At 53.5% G+C, this 17,906-nt stretch overlaps 3 protein-coding genes across 6 annotated transcripts in view; 1 reads left to right on the top strand and 2 right to left on the bottom strand.

Moving 5' to 3' along the window:
- Positions 1-1,662, bottom strand: part of DCTN1 (dynactin subunit 1) — a 44,782-nt gene extending 43,120 nt beyond the window's left edge. For all 4 annotated transcript variants that reach the window (XM_070949006.1, XM_070949005.1, XM_070949004.1 and 1 more), the window contains exon 1: positions 1,515-1,662. The gene's annotated coding sequence lies outside the window, so the exon portion shown is untranslated. The remainder of the gene's footprint in view (positions 1-1,514) is intronic.
- Positions 1,663-1,755: 93 nt separating this feature from the next.
- LOC139320259 (uncharacterized) lies at positions 1,756-5,376 on the top strand. The gene is made up of 3 exons (XM_070948492.1): positions 1,756-1,996; positions 2,732-2,898; positions 4,011-5,376. Exons 1-3 carry the CDS (start codon positions 1,846-1,848, stop codon positions 5,295-5,297), a joined length of 1,605 nt encoding a protein of 534 aa, XP_070804593.1. The 5' UTR covers positions 1,756-1,845; the 3' UTR covers positions 5,298-5,376.
- A 918-nt stretch (positions 5,377-6,294) lies between these two features.
- Positions 6,295-15,571, bottom strand: LOC139320158 (retinol dehydrogenase 12-like). The gene is made up of 6 exons (XM_070948338.1): positions 15,384-15,571; positions 13,571-13,810; positions 13,288-13,377; positions 10,369-10,560; positions 9,630-9,736; positions 6,295-9,347 (listed from the first exon to the last, which is right to left on the bottom strand). The coding sequence occupies exons 1-6, from the start codon at positions 15,538-15,540 to the stop codon at positions 9,120-9,122; spliced, it is 1,014 nt and encodes a 337-aa protein (XP_070804439.1). The 5' UTR covers positions 15,541-15,571; the 3' UTR covers positions 6,295-9,119.
- Positions 15,572-17,906: the final 2,335 nt, after the last annotated feature.

A 17,906-nucleotide genomic window follows, 5' to 3' on the forward strand; every position in this document is an offset into this window, starting at 1 on the left:
TTTTTATTCCCTCTTCATTCTTTCTTCTTCCTTCTCCTTTTTCCTTCTTTTTCCTTCCTTGCTCTCTTCCCATCTTTCCTTCTTTTTCTTTGTCTTTCCACTTCCCCTTTCTCCTTTCCTGTCCCTTCTTGCATGTTCAAATGCAAAAGGGGAAACATTTCTCCTGTTTTGTTTTTAGTTTGTTTTGCTAGCCCTCTGCCAGTGAAAATGGAGCTCATACACCCACCCACCCGGACCCCATTTTCAGCCCTGACAACCTCCTGCAGCCTTCTGCCAGTGGAGCTCAGGGGGCGCATGCTCTGTTTTTGCTGGCAGAGGCACTGCAGGCCAGTCCTTTGCTGTTTCCAGGGCGGCTCCCGTGGGCCAGATCTAAGCACCCCTTTGAGTTTGACACCACTGCACTAGACCAAACTACTCTTAGCAGTAGTTAAGGGTTAGTAGTCCTAACCCTTCCTGAGTCAAATTCTGGGAGTGCCATTCCCAGCACTCAGGCTCACTATGGCAGATTGGGAGAAAACCCCTAAGAAATCAACAGGGAAAATTTTAATAAAGATGATCCAGTTGTTTTGTCCTGGCGCCAACTTTAATCTCCTCCTGTTTCACCTGCCACCTGCCCCCCAACAGCTCTGACTGAAACCTCAGAACCGGGCCCGTTTCCCCAGACGCTGCGCCACTGCCGGCCCCCCACAGCCCCTCTCGCCCTTCAAGGAAGCGAAAGGAGCGGATCGGTCTCGGGGCCGGTGAACGAGAGGCCGCGGGTCAAACAGGGCAGGGACCGAGGGGAGGGGAGGGGAGGCCAAAGCCCCGGGGACCCCTGCCCTTAAGGGGAAGAGCTGAGGGGTCGCCCCATCGCAGGAGAGGGCGGGGGGAGTGGAGTGAGCCCCCAGGGCCCTCCAGCTCCTCCTTCCGAGGGCCCCTCCCACGCCGAGCATCTTCTAAGGCGAGTGACGGAACTTTGAGCCCAAGGCGCCTCCACGGCTCTCCCTCCGCTTCGCCCCCCCCGCTCAACGACAGCCTTGCGAGGTAGGCCGACCAGGGAGAGCGAGCGAGGGAGCTCCGGGAGGGAAAGCGCCCCCACCGCCGCCTCCTCTCCGCTCACGGCTTCCCTCTCCCACGCAGGGGCCGCTCCCGCAGCAGCCGGACGGATCCCGCCGCCAGGACTCCGCGCGTGGCCCGCCCCGCCGGCAGGCAGGACCGGTGGCGGCCGCCCTCTAGCCCAGCCCCGTCGCCGTGGGGAGGGAGACGCCGGGCCTGCCGGGCTCCGGAAAGGAAGGGCAGCCGTCGCAGACCAGCCGGGCGCTCCTCCCTCCGCTTCTCGGGACGGGACGAGCGGAGCGGAGCCGCCGCCGCCGCCGCCGCCGCCGTTCCTCCGGGCCTGCTTGGGCTTCGCCCCGCTCCGGCTCTCGCCCGCCTCCCTCCGCCCAGGGGACGGGGACGGGTCGGGCCGCTGAGTTCCGCCGAACCTCCGGCCGCGCAGCCTTGCAAGGTAGGCCGCCGGGGCCTCTCTCGCCTACCCGCCGCCGCCGCGTCTTCCTCCGACTCCTCCCGCGGGATCCGCCGCCGGGCAACCGCCGCCCTCGCCCGCCGCCTCAGCAAAGCCCTCGACAGGGGCTGCCCCTCCGCCGCCGGTCCCAGAGCCCGCGCCGGCCGGCGGTCAGCACTCCTCAGGCGCCGCGGGCAGCCCGGGCGAGGACCCCTCGAGGGCGCAGGCGTGGGTGGGAGCGGCGGCACTTCCGGCGGGCGCCCCCTGGCGGCCGGAAGCGCCCTGGTGCAGCGGGCGTTGACGAGGGAGGCGGCTGTCGCTCCGTCTCGCCGATCGCTCGGACCCTCCGTCCGGCCGCAGGGATGCCGAAGAGGAAGGCGGCTCGGCCGCTGCGGGCGCTCTGCCTGGAGAACGTGGCCGCCAACATGCAGGTGCTCTGGGCCAAAGACTACGCCGAGCGCTCCCTGGACGAGCAGCGCTTCCGATACCTGCTGGGGCCCTTCAACGACCTGGGTGAGGCGTGAGAGAGGGGCTGGAGCGGGGAGGGGGCTGGGGGGGCTGGGGGGCGGCGAGAGAGGGGCTGGAGGGGGGAAAGGCTCAGGGAGGGAGGGGGCTGGGAGGGAGAAGGGCTGGGGGGGAGGGCTTGGGGAGGGAGAGGGGCTGGGAGAGAGGAGCTCGGGGGAAGGGGGAGGGGCGAGAGAGGGGCTGGGGGGAGAGGGGGGAGGGGGGAAAGGCTCAGGGAGGGAGGGGGGCTGGGGGGAGGGCTCGGGGGAAGGGGGAGGGGCGAGAGAGGGGGCTGGGGGGAGAGGGGGGAGGGGGAAAGGCTCAGGGAGGGAGGGGGGCTGGGGGGAGGGCTCGGGGGAAGGGGGAGGGGCGAGAGAGGGGCTGGGGAGAGGGGGGAGGGGGAAAGGCTCAGGGAGGGAGGGGGGAGGAGGGTGAGGGGCTTGGGGAGGGAGGGGGGCTGGGAGAGGAGCTCGGGGAGAGGGGGGGAGGGGGGAGGGGCGAAAGAGGGCCTGGGGGGAGAGGGAGGAGGGGAGGCTGGATGGAAGACAGGCTGGGTGGGTGGCCGCCCTCCCCCCCCTGCCCTGGGCTGCTGGGTGGGGTGGGGGGGCGGCCTCTGGAGCCCCTCCGCTGGGTGGGCGTCGCCTGCCTGGGCAGCCTCCTCCTGCCTTAGGAATTCCCTGGGCCGGGCGGGGAGAGGCAGTTCTCTTGGGCCCCGCCTGGGCTGACCCTCCCCTCCTCTTCCAGCCGGCTGCCTGGTGCAGGAGCTGATCGACTTCCTGGGGATCAAGCGGCGTGTGACTCGGCCTGTGCTGCACTTGCTGCTGGTGCCACAGCTGACAGAGCTGGACCTGGGCAGATGCTCGCAGCTGGTCACCAAGGATGTGGCTCAGATGATCTCCAGCCGCTGCAAGGTGGACAGCGGGGCTGCTGGGGGTGGGGGGGGCTATGCCGGGGAGGGGGGGAGGCGGATGGGTTCCCTGCATCCTCTGTCTCTGGCCGCACATCCCCCGGTTCTTCAAGCAGCTCCGCAGCCATCGGCCGGGCCTCCCTCCTCGGCTGCCCTGTTGGATAAGCAAAGGTCTTTGCTGCGTCCTGCCTCCTTTCTAGTTCTGGTACCTCTTGGACCGAATAAGTAAATTGGGTAAAATGGCAGAAATTGTATATTTTAGCCGAGCGGCTTCTGTTAAACATTCAGCTTGCTTCTATCTGCAGTAGGAACTCTGAATGCCTAATAATCGTGATAATTGAGCCACTCAGAGGATAAAAGGAGGGTTTATTTATTGATGTACATGTTATATAGTCCATCACCCACCCTGGCCACTGTAGGCACCGTAGGGATTAAAATGCAAAATACCAACATACAACCTCCCGGCATCTAAGGTTATAACCTGATCGGGGAGGGAATGGAGAAGAGGGGAACCCCGAGCCGGCCGACTCTCACCTCGAGATCTAAGCAGGATGAGGCCAGGAGCTCTAAAAACTGCCCTGCCTCTGTCACTCAAGAGACTTCAAGGTTATTTCTCTGAAGGAGAAGCAGTTTTCTGATGTGACCACATTGTGGTTGCGATCTGATTCCCTTGTGGCCAGATAGGATCCCAAGGCTGCTGTGCCATTAGAAGTTCTGATCTGCCTTAGCTTAGTTCAGCCAGTGGCCACTGAAAGCACAGGCAGAAAAGGCCTCAAGACAAGGATTCATTGAAGGCAAAATACAAAATAGACCTATGATTTATTTAAGGCAGATGTGGGGAACTATGGCTCCTTTGGGACTTGGGAATTCTGGGATCTTTAATTTTAAAGTTGTTTTAAATTTAAAATTTGTTAACAGCACCAAAATTAAAATCAAGAAACAGGTACAGCAGTAGCATGAAGAATTAAATGTCCAAGGAGAATTAAAATGTCTGCCTGAAGTTGAAAAAACCGGGGAGGTTAAGCAGGGTTGTCCCACACGATGAGCCCAGCTGTGCGCTGAGAGCCGTGTTTCCTTCCTTACACGCCCGCCTTTTCTTTTTCCTCCCTGGGACAGAACCTGTCCCTGCTGTATCTCCAGCGCTGCAGCCGGATCCCCAGCGATGCTCTGGTTGACCTGATAGAAAGTTTGCCTTCTCTCAAGAAGCTGGACCTGTCGGATACCCAGTGCAACACTCAGGTCTTGTCAGCCGTGGGCTCCACCTGCCGACATCTCTGTGGGCTGAACATCTCTGACTGCAAGCGGCTATCTGCTGATTCCCTTTTCCACTTGGCTTATGATGTCACGGCTGGCTCCTTCTCTTGCCAGGGCCTGCAGGTGCTTTCAGTTGACGGTTTGGAGCCCAGTGGTAAAAGCCGGGATCTGGTCTGGGCCTTGGCCTTTGTTCTGCTGGCCCTTCCCAGTCTCCGGTTCGTAGAGAACGAGTTTGTTTCTGAGGCTCTGCAGGAGATCCTCGGCCAGCAGTTCGCAGCTGCCCAGGTCGACCCCCGGTTTCCCTCCCTGGAGGAACTGGCCCAGCGCAGGATGGCCATGCGCGCAGACCAGGCCGGCTCCAGGCTCACGCTGCCTCTCAAGGAGCTCCTGGAGGTGGAGGAAACTTTCCTGCCCACGGTTTGTGCCGTGTGCCCACATTTAACCAAAGCCATCGTCCTTCTGGACGACGGTTCCGCCTTGAGCCCTGCCTTCTACACCTGGCGCACCCTCACCGACCTGACCTTGGACTGCAGCAGGCCCCGGAATCTGGCGGAACTTCTGCCTGTGGTGGCCATCCTCGGCACCCAGATGCAGTCCCTCTCCGTCGATGGCTTCTATGTCAGGGATGAATTGTCTTTTCACACGCTGCTCAATCGCTGCCCAAATCTCCACAAATTCAGTGCCAGCATCTTCTTGTCCTTGAGGGGTGAGGGAATGCCCCCCCCAGAGCAGGAGGCTGTTTTGACCCCCCCTAGGTTCTCCCAACTTGCCGAGTTTACCTTGAGCCTTTGCCATTTGCACACTTCCGCACCTTCCCAGCCTATTCCAAGGTTGAGAGCAAACCTCCTGTCCGTCCTCCAGAACTCCCCCTGCCTGCACAGCTTGGAGCTGTTCTACCTGCCTTTCTGCCTGGATGAGGTGTTTCAGAAAGTGCTGGAGCCCCAGGGCGCTTCCCTGGTGCAGCTCCGTTACCTTTCTCTGCTCCAGTGCCAGGTCTCCAGCAGCACCATCCACCTGCTGCTGGCTGCAGACAACCAGCTGAATTCCCTCCACTTGGACAAATGCCCAGACATCTACCGGGGCGACTATGACGAGCTTCTCCGAAAAGTCAGCCGGGAAGGTCTTGACTTGCACATTGAGTGGCAGTGAAAGCCCCGGAAGTCGGCTTTGTTTATACTGAGGCCAAAGTAGAGGAGCCCCTCTTAATAAAGTTTGTATTCTCTCCACAGTCTGCCTGGCTTCTGTCGACACCTGGGCGCAGAAGGGGGCAGCCTCTGGGGGTGCAACTCGGGAGGCAGTCAGAGGCGAGTTACTGTTTTGCATCCTCCCTCCTAGAAACCTGTCCTGGGTTCTCACCTGGGTAGGTAGGTGCACCAAAGGCTCTGCAGGACCGATGCTCAGGAGCCTCCCTCTCCCTGCAGGGAGGAAGCAGTTCTCACATGTTGGCAGAGCTCTCTGCAGGGTGCTGCCAAGTTTCCTTGACTGGGAGCAGACAGGAAATGGGGAGCATTCCCAATTGCCTTTGATGGGAGCGCAGGTAGATGGGCTGAGGGATCCAGAAAAACTCCGGGGGTGATGGAGACGTTCCTCCCAAGGTTGGCTTAAACTAGAAACGGGGAACCCTAACCTTGATGCCTGATCAATTGGTGAACAGTTACAGTTCCGAAGCTATTAAGCAAAGGACTGGAGAGAAGTCAGGTTACAAGCTCTCTTTGTCATCACTTCCAGGTTGTTGGTTACTTCATAATTACAATTAATTAGGAGTATTTAATAGGACATTTATGTGCCTCCCATCCAGAGGCAACTCTGTAATTGATAAGGCTAACTTGCTGATAGGTTTAATTTCATGTGCGTATTGAAAATTAGAGATGGTGCAATCCAACATTTACAGAAAAGCTGTAGAATCTATAATCCACCTAACTATTTTTACTCTGGCAATATGTGGGGAAACCTTGATTCCAACTGCCCAAAGCCCTTGGGCCGGCCTGTGTTCCTGCCATCCAATGTGGGGGTGGATTCTAGGCACCCAGTGGATTTTTAGCTGAATGATAATTCAGCTTGTTGAATTAACTTTTTTTTTAGTTAAATGTTTTATTTTATTATATAAAATACAAAGGAGAAGAAAAAATAGAAAATTAAGGGAAGGAGAAGGAAAGAGTGTTGAATTAAATCTTAAATTTAGATTACTTGCTTATTAAAACTTACAAATATTGAGTTTCAGGTTAAATCCCCACCTCCCCTCATTTTTCCGACCAAAGAGAACAAGAACACGGATGACTCAGAGACAACCTCAATCTTGACAATAGTGTGTTTTGTGAAGGAGCTCAGCCTGTCACGTCACCTGAGATCTTGAGCCATTCCTCAGAATGAGAAAGGAGAGTGAGGGGCACAGGGGAAAGGTAGCTTCCAGCTGAGAAGGGCTGTGCTCTTTCGAATCACAAAACCCTGCCAAGAAACTGCCCAGGCACCCCTGTCCTTGCTCTTCCTCAGGAGGGGGGAGCTCCTTTCCAAGACCTGCCAAGCCATCGTCTTGGTCTCTAATAACCCCTGGAGCTTGAAGAGCCTGCTGTTGGAAACATTTATTTTCAAAGTCCATGGGTCCGGGTGTAAGAGGCTGGGGCGGGGGCAGAGAACTCACCGGGCATATGCTAGTTGGCTTCATTTCATTCTGACGTTAATAACCTATTTGCACCACTGGAGCAGCTCTTGTTCTCGCTCTTGGAATTTCATTGCAGTTGCTGGCTAGTTTAGAATTTGCTTCCTGGACCCCCCAAAAAGAAGAAATAACATCGGGATAATTATAATTAATGAAGAGTTTATAAACAAAGAGTTAGATTTCTCTGGAACTTCCAGCCATAAGCCAAAGTAATGGAGGACCTGCTCACAAAAAGGTTGCCTTTATGGGGAGAATCCCACAGCTGCCCCATTTCTCTCCCCATCTTTTGAAATGCTCTCCCTGATCTGGAGAGGATTTATTCAAAGGAAGTTAACAGGTTAACAGAATTGGAAGGGACCTTATAGGTCATCTAGTCCAACCCCCTGCTCAAGCAGAAGACCCTATACTATTTCTGACAAATGGCAGTCCAATCTTTTCTTGAAAGTCTCAAGTGAGGAAGCTCCCACAGCTTCGGAAGGCAAGCTGTTTCATGGGTTGATTGTTCTCTGTCAGAAAGTTCCTCATTTCTAGGTTGAATCTCTCCTTGGTCAGTTTTCATCCATTATTCCTTGTCTGGCCTTCAGGTGCTTTGGAAAACAGCTTGACCCCCTCCTCTCTGTGGCAGCCCCTCAAATATTGTAATTCTGCTGTCATGTCTCCCCTGATCCTTCTCTTCACTAGACTAGCCATGCCCAGTTCCTGCAACGGTTCTTTATATGTTCTAGCCTCCAGTTCCCTAATCATCTTTGTTGCTCTTCTCTGCACTCTTTCTAGAGTCTCAACATCTTTTTTATAGCGTGGTGATCAAAACTGGATGCAGTACTCTAGGTGTGGTCTTACTAGGGCTTTATAGAGTGGTATTAGTACCTCACTTGATCTTAGCTGCTCTGCCAGTGGACTTAGGGTGGACTTCAACTCCCAGATTTCCTTGGCCAGCCTGAGAAGTTCACGTCTGTTAACGGTGTTCAGGTCGAAGAGGGGTAGTGTTTCCGTTTGCCGCTTGTGCTCCGTTTAGGAAAAGCTAGCTGGTTTCAGCAACTTCCCCTCCTGGACCAATCAAGACAGGCACTTTTCTGGCTGGGTGATGGCCGAGCAGCTTCTTTGGGGCCTGGTTTCAGAAGCTGTTGCAAAGTGATTCCCGTGAATGGGACATACTGCAGGAGCAAGCTGCATCCCAAAACACCCCCTCCCCGCAAGCTTCCCATGGAGCTTCCAGACCCTGAGAATACTGTCCCTTGGAGAGAGGGAGCTTTTCCAAGGAAAGTTCAGTCCCTATCTTTTTTTTTTTAAGATCTGTTTTCCATTTTGCTTTGTTACAGCAACCTTTAAAAATAGATATTGGAGCCGTGAGGGACATGGAGCTGCATCCATCAAGAGACGCCCCAGGAGCCTCTGCTCTCTGCCCTGTTCTTTGGCTTTGGGTATACAAAGACCACAAAGTCCATGTGTCTCTCATCCTCCCAGTGCTTCATCCACTGCAGTGGGGCAAATGGGAGGCCACCATTGAAAGGACTTTGGGCCGCCTTGGAGAGTGAGTGACTCCTGAGTCTTGATGGACGAGCGACCCACTTAGAGGGCCTCTACAGGCAGAGAGTGGCCCTCGGCCTGGTCCTTGCAATGCTGAGCTCCTCCCATCCCCAAGCAGGTGGGGCTATTCATGGGGCATGTTGAGGGCATCCAGTTGCCCAGATGACTGGTTCAAACTAGACTCAGAAATAAAAATGATCTCCACCGGATAATAATTTTCCATGCAGCTCATAGACTCTTACTACAGATTACAGTGCAAAACAAACTTGGTTATTCTATTTCAGTAAGAAAATGCACAATTCACTCTTCCATTGTAATCAGAATATTCATGGTTTAAAGACCAAAACCCCACAGCAGAACTAGGGCAGCAAAGAAAAAGGATGATAGGAGAAGCCTGACCTGCTGCAAAGGCATCGCTGGGGAGAGAGAAACGGTGCTGAAGCCGAGAGGAGCCTCGGCTCCAGACAAAAACCATCAGAGATGAGAGCTTCCGACCAGCTTCCCAAGAAACTTAATCCATCATGCAAACAGCCTGGGAAAAGAGATTCAAAGCAGACCCCGGCCCCACAAACTCGAACAGAGGGCTGGAGGGCCCCCAGCAGTCCTCAAGGTCCTTCATTCACAGCATGAGAAAAAATCCAGGGTGAATTTTGCTTTTCTGGCCATGGTTCTCAGTTACAGGGCTTGGCAACTTTGCAGGGAAGAATTCTTGGAAGGGGAGTCGGAAGATGCATGTTGCTGAGCGGCAGTTTTTCTACTCCCCTGGCCAGAAAAGAGGGAGAAGCCCCCTAACGTTCCCTTTGCAGAGGGCCCGAGACCACCTGCTGGCTTCCGTCTGTCTTGAAGCCTGTGGCCTTCTCTAGCGCATCCCACAGCCTCTGGCCGAGGCCTGGCTCTTGTGCGAGGGCTTGAGGCAGTACCAGTGTGCAGTTGCTGTCAAAATACTTGCCCGAAATCCCCTCCATTTCTGGGGCAACTGCGCAGTAGAGAGTGCTGGTGGCTCCCTTTTGGGGGCTCTGGGGAGAGAGCAGGGAAAGCCTCTCAGAGCAAGCTTCGGAGGGGGAGGCATAGAAAGAGGCCCAGCAGCCAAAAGCCTGGAGAGCAAGAATCTGATCCTCCAAGGCCCCATTGAGCAGGGTCTCCGGGTAGCCATCGGGGAGCTCTCGGCTCTGCTGCAAGGAGCTCTGATTCCCCACCCCCCCAGCAATTCCCCAAACCTCCCCCAGTCCCTCCCCCCACCTGCCCATTCTTCCCAGCAAGATCTGCTTCTGGAGCTGCTGCTTCAAAGCCTCACTCACCCTCATGAAAGGGCTGCAGAGCCAGTAGAGCAGGCGGCTGGCCTGGCCGTAATGGCGCAGGATCTCTGTCCGGACGATTCCTGGGCTGAGCACGTTGGCCGACACGCCTGCAGAGGAGATACCCTTCCTGGGTGAATCCCGGCAAGAGAAGGGTGGTCTGGGAGCCAGGATGGGGAAGCAGCCCCCTCTCATCCAGCCCAGAAAAAGGGAAAGAGCCACCGGGCAGGGCCTCTGGTGGGAGCATCTCTTGGCGCCTGATACTAAACTGGCCCCAGCCCCTTCCTGGGGGGACCCCTGCCTGGGACCCTTGACATGCAGACTCTGAGAAGGGGTTCTCACCGCTAACAGAGATCACCAGAGCATATCTACGGAAGCCAATGCTGGGCAGAAGCATAAAAGTGAGCTGAAGGTTGTGCGAATGGGGTTCCAACATTAGAGGGTCAGAAATGGCGAGAGGAACAATCAAGAATGCGGAGAGAATTGCCAAGGAAATCTTAAGAAGGAAGAGCAAATGACTCAAGAGAAGGAGAAGCTCAGGGACGGGCAGGCTGGGTGGGTAGGAGGGAGCCTGGAGAAGAGCCAGGAGAACTTAAGGTCTGGGGAGGCAGAGGGAATGGGCTTGATCTAAACTGCACGCAGCTGTAATTTCTGCCCCGACTTTCTTCTGTTTGTAACTTCTCATTCCATGCCTGTGATTTTGCGTAGCAAAGGGGACCCCCACAGGCGACCATGTGCTTACCGGTGCCCTGCAGTCTCCGGGCCAGCTCCATGGTGAAGATGACGTTCATGAGCTTGGTGCAGTCATAGGCCTGGCTGGCATTCTTGGGCCGCTCCTCCCCCGTCAGCCACTTCAGGTTCACCTTCCTGACATAGAAGTGCCGGAAGGAAGACACATTCACGATGCGAGCCGGAGCAGAGGCCATCATGGTACCTGCACGGAGGAGGAGCAGTGAAGGGAACCAAAGCCCTCTGGGAGAGCTCTGCCAGCTGCAGGGAGCCCACCCCTGGCAGGGCTGGGCCAGGGCTGGGCAGCACAACCAAACGACAGCTAAGACATAAAAGCCAGCCATCAACACACCACAATCAACATCTAAAAAGCCACTTACAATAGGCACTACAAATGCCACACATTGGCATCTCTCTCTCCTGTTTATTTCTCGATATCAAAGGCCAGCAAAGTTGGAGTTTCTCTTCATTCCTGGACCCACCCTCTTGGTACCCATGTTTTAGATAGTTGCCAGCTGCAGCAATGCTGCAGCCCTAAATAATAGCTAACAGTCAGGTCTCCTTTGAGATCCCATCTTTTATTTAGTTATTTGTTTATCTATTTAAAGCATTTATATCCTGTAGCTGCTTATCTTCAAAACAACCTGTGCAACTTTTACTGTGCAATAAAACAGTACAGAACAGTAAAAGCAACAATAAACCAGTAACAGAAGAAACTGGTACCCCAGCCTCTCTTCTCTAGAGCACCCCCCCCCCCAATGCCTGAGGGAAGAGCCAGCCTGAAGTGCCCCTGGAAGGGCAGAAAGTTGGAGGCTGTCAGATCCCAAGAGGGAGGGTGTTGTGTAGGGCAGGGGCTGCAAAGGCTGGCACGAGAAGGGGCCTAGAGCCTGCCTGGTCTCTGCTCTGTAGGGCTTTGAAGATGTGGTGGGAAAGGAGAAAGGAGGTTATTGTTTGTATAGAAATTGTAGCGGGACATACTAATCCTTGAAAAGAAAACACAGCATTTATCTAATCTCATAAATGTGGCTTGAGCTCAAAGCTGCACTTGGACAGAGGGTGAGAGGCCCCTTGGTATGCTCAAAACTGGTTTTAGCTGGAATTTGCTGGCAACTAGAGACAAACCCCAGAAACTAATAGTTATTAGAGATAAATTGTAAATAAGGGGCAGGGAAAAATGTATTCATTTTAGGCACCTCGGATAGATTGTGACGGCCTAAGTACTCAGCCAATGAGGAAAAGGTGGGAGTCAAACTTGTGACGGTGATAGGGAATATAAAGAAAGACTATTGAGGGTTTAAGGTGTGTCCACTGTACCCAGGGCTGGATTTTCCTATAGGCTAACTAGGCTTCAGCCTAGGGCCTCAAGATCAAGAGGGGCCTACATTCAAATTGTTAGCAAAATTAAAATTACACTTTCACTATAGGTGAAAAGGCTTCATAAGTGGAATAGCCTAGGGCCTCTTTTCGTCTAAATCCAGCCCTGACTGTACCTGCATGTACGTGAAACACCCTCTTTGCAAAGTAGCAAATAAAATTACCATTGTTTTATAAGTTGTGGCTTGCAATCATTTTAAACTAGACAATGAATCCCACAAAGGTAAAAGCGGCACCTCGAATTGCACCTGGAAGAAAACTGGAAGCCAGCACAGCTTCCACAAGAGGGGCGTCATAAGGGTGAAGCCGGGGCAGCCAGCGCTCAGCGTGTTGCTAGCTCCAGACCGGTTATAACTCCTGGGTGATCTTCAAGGGCGGCTCACGTGGAGGGCAGCCTCAGGACATAAGGATTCGCTGTGACGTTCTGTGGGGCCGCATTTCCTGCTGCCCAGCCCGTCCTAATTTCCGGTGATGTGTCTCAAGTGTGGCCAGGCCTGGCGCTTTTTCTAGGACTGCCCAGGGAGGTCAGGGCTACTGCCTGGCTGTGCAGAGTGGACGGTGGGGGTCTTTTTTGTTTCCTTTCCTAATTATCCTCAACATTGGCCTTCTGTCCCTCTGGTTCCAAGGGAATCAACTTCTCTTTGGCTTGCCCACCCATTGCTTAGCTCCTGCTCAGAAATGAGCTATGGGGCATCTTGTGCCAGTGTGCATTTCCTTCACTTCTTTTTTTTTTTAATTGTTTTTATTTTGCATTTTCCTGTATAACGCTTCCATTTCTGCAACGGCAGTGTACCGTCTGTATCAAATCTATTTAAATACATAGTTTTATACACACCATAATTATAACCATTTTTCTCACAATACATAGTGTAATCTTCTAATCACCCTATACAATTTAATCTATAATAAGTATAATCTAGTGATAATATTGCTTATGGTATTTATTGCTTATATATATTTACTTTTATTTTATTGATCGTCCTTAATTATAAATTACTAACTTCTGCTTCTATTTTCTAACCATTTATAAAATAGGTCCCAAATTAAATAGTACTCTGTTTCCTCTTTATCCTTAATTTTCATCATTAAGCTGTCCATTTCGGCACAGTCTAATATTTTCTTTCTTACATTTTCATCTATAGATATATGTTCATTTTTCCAATTTTGTGCATACATAATTCTCGTCGCCTTTATCACATGTAATATTAAATATGTAATTCTTTTATTATATTTTCCTGGTAATATACCTAGCAAGAACAATTCTGGTATTAAATCTGTTTGTTGCATTGTCATTTCTTCTAACCATCTTTTTATCTTTAACTATTTCCTTCACTTCTATGCAACTTCCCGATCTCTCCCGACTGATTGCCCAGACCCCTCCAGGAAGTGGCACCATCTCGTAATTGGAGACCCTTTGGGAGATTCCTTCTTTAGAAGGGCCTGGCTCCCCAACTCTAGCACTGATAGAGGAGCTGCTGGATTTAGAGGGTTTCAGGTGACGGGGGAAGCCGCGGAATCAATGACCTTCAGGTTGCATGCAGGAGAAGCTGGTCCTTACCAAGCAGCAGGTTGGTGAGGAGGAAGGCACCCGAGACATTGGTGGCAAATGTGAGCTCCAAGCCCTCAGTCGTGATGGCAAATGGCAGGCCTAGACAGGAGAGAAGAGGGAGGGCAGCTTAAGAGGGGGCAGACTTCAGGATAGGGTCTCTGGGCTCCGCCTGTCTTCGGGAAGGATCTTTCTCAGCCTTGGGCCCTTGGGGTGGAACTGAAGCTTCCTGGTCTCTTGCCTGCTCGCTTCTGACCCAGGCAAGCAGAGGGCATAGCTGCCCAGTGTCTATTACCTGTGACACCCGCGTTGTTCACCAGGATGTGCAGCTGGCTCCCTTCCTCCAGAAACCTCCTGGCAAAGTCACGGACAGAGGCCATGGAGCTGATGTCCAGCAGACGGAGCTGCACCTGGGGGTTTCCTGTGGCTCTACGGATCTCCTCCACCGCAGCCTGGCCTTTCTCCCTGCAGCGGCAGGCCAGGATTGTGTGCGCGTTCTTGCGTGCCAGGTCAAGAGCGATGGCCTTGCCAATTCCTGCAAAGGATGGGCATCAAGAGCAGCTGCCGCAGGACCCCAGGGTGACACCTCCCAACCCCCACCCACCCATGGGCCATTGATCCTGAGGTGGCCAGAAAGATCTCGTGGTGGGAGGGGAGGTGAAAGGGGATCATGTGTCCCTGGGGGCTGAAGGACTCCCCCCCCCAGCAGTGACCAGTGGGCACCAGAGTCTGAGCCCTGAAGGGGGGCATCCAGGGTGCTCAGTTGAATGCCCTCCATGAGAACCCTGCATTGGCTGGGGCTGACCTCCCCAGGGCTCTCTGCTCTTCAGCAGGCAGAGGCTGCCACATTGGCTGTCCTTATCTCCCTTTGGCCAGGGAGGCTGCAGAGATGGCCGGGTGGACTTCCCATCTTCCTCCAAGAGAGAGAGAAAGACCATCAGCTGCTCATAACAGGCCAATGGCTGATGACCAGGGACAGAGCTGGCATCGGTGGGTGGCCTTCTGCCAAAGGAAAACCCTTCTCTGAGGGAGAGAAACAGGCTGGTACCGCCCTCCCCAAAGCCTGGAGACTTCCATAACTTATAATCAAATTATAACTGATAGTGCCCTAAAATGGGAGCCTTATTAAATAGCAGAGAGCAATCATGTATATATAGTTAATTGTAGTTGTGGGATCAAGAAATGAACCTTGTCTCAATCCCCTTTTTATTCGTCCTTGGGGTGCAATTCCTGGCACAACACCATTAAGGGTGGCAGTGGTCTGAAAGGAAGGGGCCATTCCCCGAGGGAGGAAAAGGTGACTTTCCTGCCACAAGGTTCTCCCCCCAGGTGCCCTTTGCCTTTTAGTGGGCAGCAGGAAGACAAGGCCTAGCCCCTCCCTCCCCCGGTTTAGTTCTAAACAGACAAAAGAGGGAGGGAATGTGTGGTGGTCAAACAAGGTAATGCCAAGGTCCCCGCCCCCGCTCTCCCTCTGCCCATTTCCCTGCTCAAGCCCACCTCAGGGACAGAAAGAGGCACCGGGGAGGTCAGTCCCAGCTCCCAATGGCTTGGCATGCACTTGTTCTCCTTAGCCCCGGCGGCTTCTTGGGCAGCCATCCCAGCTGGCTTTTCCTCTCTACCGTCCCACAAGATGAGGGCCCCCTCCTGCCCTCAGACAAGCATGGAACAATTGGGGAGGGGGAAGTACATCGGCAGCAGCCATTCTTTAGCAGACTGGCCGATTGAACAGGCCAGCCTCTTAAACTGCGCTCACACACCAACATTAAGACTGTTGACCCCAGGAATTTTGGGGCTGCCAGCCCTTCTTCCCTTGGACAGTGGTCCTGGCAGGAAGCAAAGGAGCCTCTTTCCTTCCAGACCCAGCAGCCGCTTGCAGGCAACGTGTCCAGAAACATCACACCAGTCGATTCCTTTTCTGGGTTTCTTTATGAATACTAACCAGATTTGGAGGCTTCATGCCTCACACTGCATTACCAAGCAAAAGGCCAGAAACCCAAACTAACCAGGTATCAGGTTTCGATGTAAATGCAGGTTGAAGTGCTGACACCAGGATTGTGGAAATGCATCCACTAAGATTTGAGTTGAGGTGGCTAAGTGGTAAGACTCACCGCTGCTGGCTCCAGTGACAATGGCCGTCTTGCCACTCAGGTCTACGGGACAAGCCTCCGGCCTCCAACTCTTTCTTCTTCGTGCCCACAGCAGCGCCAGGAGGGTCAAGGAGCAGATGAACCAGAGCGGGTGGGAGAAGAGAGCGGTCCCCTCCATCACAGGCAGCCTTTCCAGGAGCAGCTCTGGAAGATGACTGCTGACTCAGAGGTCCACTCTAAGGAAAGACCTCTTGCGTTCAGAAAGAGGAAGTCTCCCAAAGGGGCAGCCGGTGTTCTCTGGGCAGAGTCCGCTTTCAGCAAACGGTCTGCCCATTTCTTGGACAGAAGCCATGCAGCAGAACTTTGGGAAGGCCAACAGGACAAGGCAGTAGAAGCCAGCGGAGGGGGAGGAGGAGGCCTCCCAAGGAATAGAATAGAATAGAATAGAATTTTTTTATTGGCCAAGTGTGATTGGACACACAAGGAATTTGTCTTGGTGCATAGGCTCTCAGTGTACATAAAAGAAAAGATACTTTCATCAAGAATCAGGACGTAAGGTGCGTTGAGCATTTATCCGTTTTGCCAGGGGGAGGGGGAGACCAGCTCCTTGGAGAAAGGCGAGTGAGGGCAGAGAAGCCCAGGCTGCCTCAAAGTCCCAGAGAGACTTGGGTCAAATCAAGGCTGGGCAACCTCCATCCCGTGTCCCCACCCCCCAGGTTATGTTATGTTGTGGTCCTACAACATCACCAATGCTCCTGCTATATCAAATGCATTTATTGAGTGTAAAAAAAAAATGCTGGGTCAATTTCAGACTTTTAAAAAGCAGCTCCTGGTGAAAACTGTGGGTCACCTTACAGGAGGAATCAATCAAGGGTGAAATGCTCCCGGATTGGACCGGATCACCCGGTCTGGTAGTGATCTTGGCCAGTGGTTCAGCGATCTGGTAGTAATGGCGGAGCAAAGCTCCGCCCACCTGCCTGGGTGTCATTACTTCCTGCTTTTAACCAGGAAGTAATGTGTTTTTTACCTTCTGCGCATGTGGAGGTCTGTGCGCGCATGTGACGTGTGCAGCACGTGCGCTTCCGAACCGGTAAGGAAGGTAAGTAGATTTCACCCCTGGAATCAATATGGAAAAGAGTGCACACATGTTTATTTTTGTTAAATTTTCTGATTTTCAAATTTTATAAACTCTATAAAAGAAGATTGCAAATTAATAATATCAAAAACAAATAGACAACAACTTTGCAGGAAGCCTTCTGGGTCACTGTGGCTCTCAGAAACCTTAAGCAACTGAGACACTGACTGCCCTTGATGTCAGCCCTGGAGGCCATCTTTTTCTTTGGCTCTTCAGGGCTGCCACACTTAGTACTGTGGAAAACTGGGAGGGGGGATTGCATGGAGTTGTAGAGATATATACCCATAACAACATTCTTTTCTCTGGGAGTCAAGGACATTTTGCCTGCACCTGGAGTAGCGTGGGAGCCATCTCCTGTTGGGACAGTGGAGTGATTGGACCATGTGATGGACATGTGGATGCAGGGGAAGGGACTTCAACTTTCCTTCGGGTGGGGAAAACCTGGAAGCTTTCAAATTTGTGTTTTCCCAGATGTGCCAATATGGCATCTCTAATAAAATGGAACTTTGAGGAACTTCTAGCCTCGGAGTCTTCTTTTGTTGGGGGTGTTACTGGGAACCTCAACACTTGAAGGATTTCACAATTCAACTGGTGGATTGGGGAAGTGAGGAAGGAATTCCTTATTCCTTTGAGGAGGGGATCAATCTACAGCAGGGGCGTCAAACTCAAGGCCCGAGGGCCGGATGCGGCCCGTGGGGTGCTTAGATCTCGCCCGGGGTGCCTCTGCTAGCGGACCCCCCCCCCCCCCGCAGCCTCCTGTTTTTGGCCTGGACAGCCTCCTGTAGCAGTCTGCCGGCCAAAACGGGCCACGGGGGCTTCCAGAGGCCTCCCCCGGCCTGTGCTGGCTGAAACGGAGCCTCTGTGGGCCCCACCTGGGCCTCTGTGGCTCCGTTTGGGCCTCCGGAGGCCTCCCCGGGCCTGTTACAGGCCGAAATGGAGCCTCCATGGGCTGGATCCGGCCCTCCCCACCCCACCCCACTCCCGTGGCTTTACTGTCCTTACTTTTGGAAGAGCTCCAGAAGAGGCTGAGCCAAGTGGCAGAGAAGCCATAGCATTTTAACTGAACCTGTAAGGTGGTGAGATGTAAGGAAAACAGCTTTCCACATCTGACTGAATAAGACAACTTCGGCTTCTCTGCTATGACGGCCTGCAGGCTTAGTTTGGGCCTAATCTGGCCAGCCCAGTTCCAATGAGCAGTTTCAGGGATTGGGACTTAGCAGCCAATCAACAAGCAGCTTGCAGTTCAGCCTGATGAGGCAAAGGAAGCAACCTCCTCGTTGATTGGCTGCTGCTGCTGCTGCCTCAATCCCTGAAGCAGGAGGCTGCTGTGGCCCAGTCCCGGCCTAGGCCTGCTGGCCACATGGCCCCAGCCGAAGTCTTTTACTTAGAAGCTGGTGAAAATGTTTTCC

The sequence above is a fragment of the Pituophis catenifer genome, unplaced genomic scaffold (assembly GCF_029215685.1).
Source record: "Pituophis catenifer annectens isolate HBS135680 unplaced genomic scaffold, rPitCat1.0.hap2 SCAF_8, whole genome shotgun sequence".
NCBI classification, from domain to species: Eukaryota; Metazoa; Chordata; class Lepidosauria; order Squamata; family Colubridae; genus Pituophis; species Pituophis catenifer.

Excerpts from the sequence above, each read along its gene's own strand:
- LOC139320259 (XM_070948492.1), top strand. The coding sequence starts at position 1,846 with ATGCCGAAGAGGAAGGCGGCTCGGCCGCTGCGGGCGCTCTGCCTGGAG. Across the intron at positions 1,997-2,731 it reads GGGGCCCTTCAACGACCTGG|CCGGCTGCCTGGTGCAGGAG; the intron begins GTGAGGCGTGAG and ends CTCCTCTTCCAG. Across the intron at positions 2,899-4,010 it reads TGATCTCCAGCCGCTGCAAG|AACCTGTCCCTGCTGTATCT; the intron begins GTGGACAGCGGG and ends TCCCTGGGACAG.
- LOC139320158 (XM_070948338.1), bottom strand. The coding sequence starts at position 15,540 with ATGGAGGGGACCGCTCTCTTCTCCCACCCGCTCTGGTTCATCTGCTCC. Across the intron at positions 13,811-15,383 it reads TGTCACTGGAGCCAGCAGCG|GAATTGGCAAGGCCATCGCT; the intron begins GTGAGTCTTACC and ends CATCCTTTGCAG. Across the intron at positions 9,348-9,629 it reads TCTGCAGCCCTTTCATGAGG|AGCCCCCAAAAGGGAGCCAC; the intron begins GTGAGTGAGGCT and ends CTCTCTCCCCAG.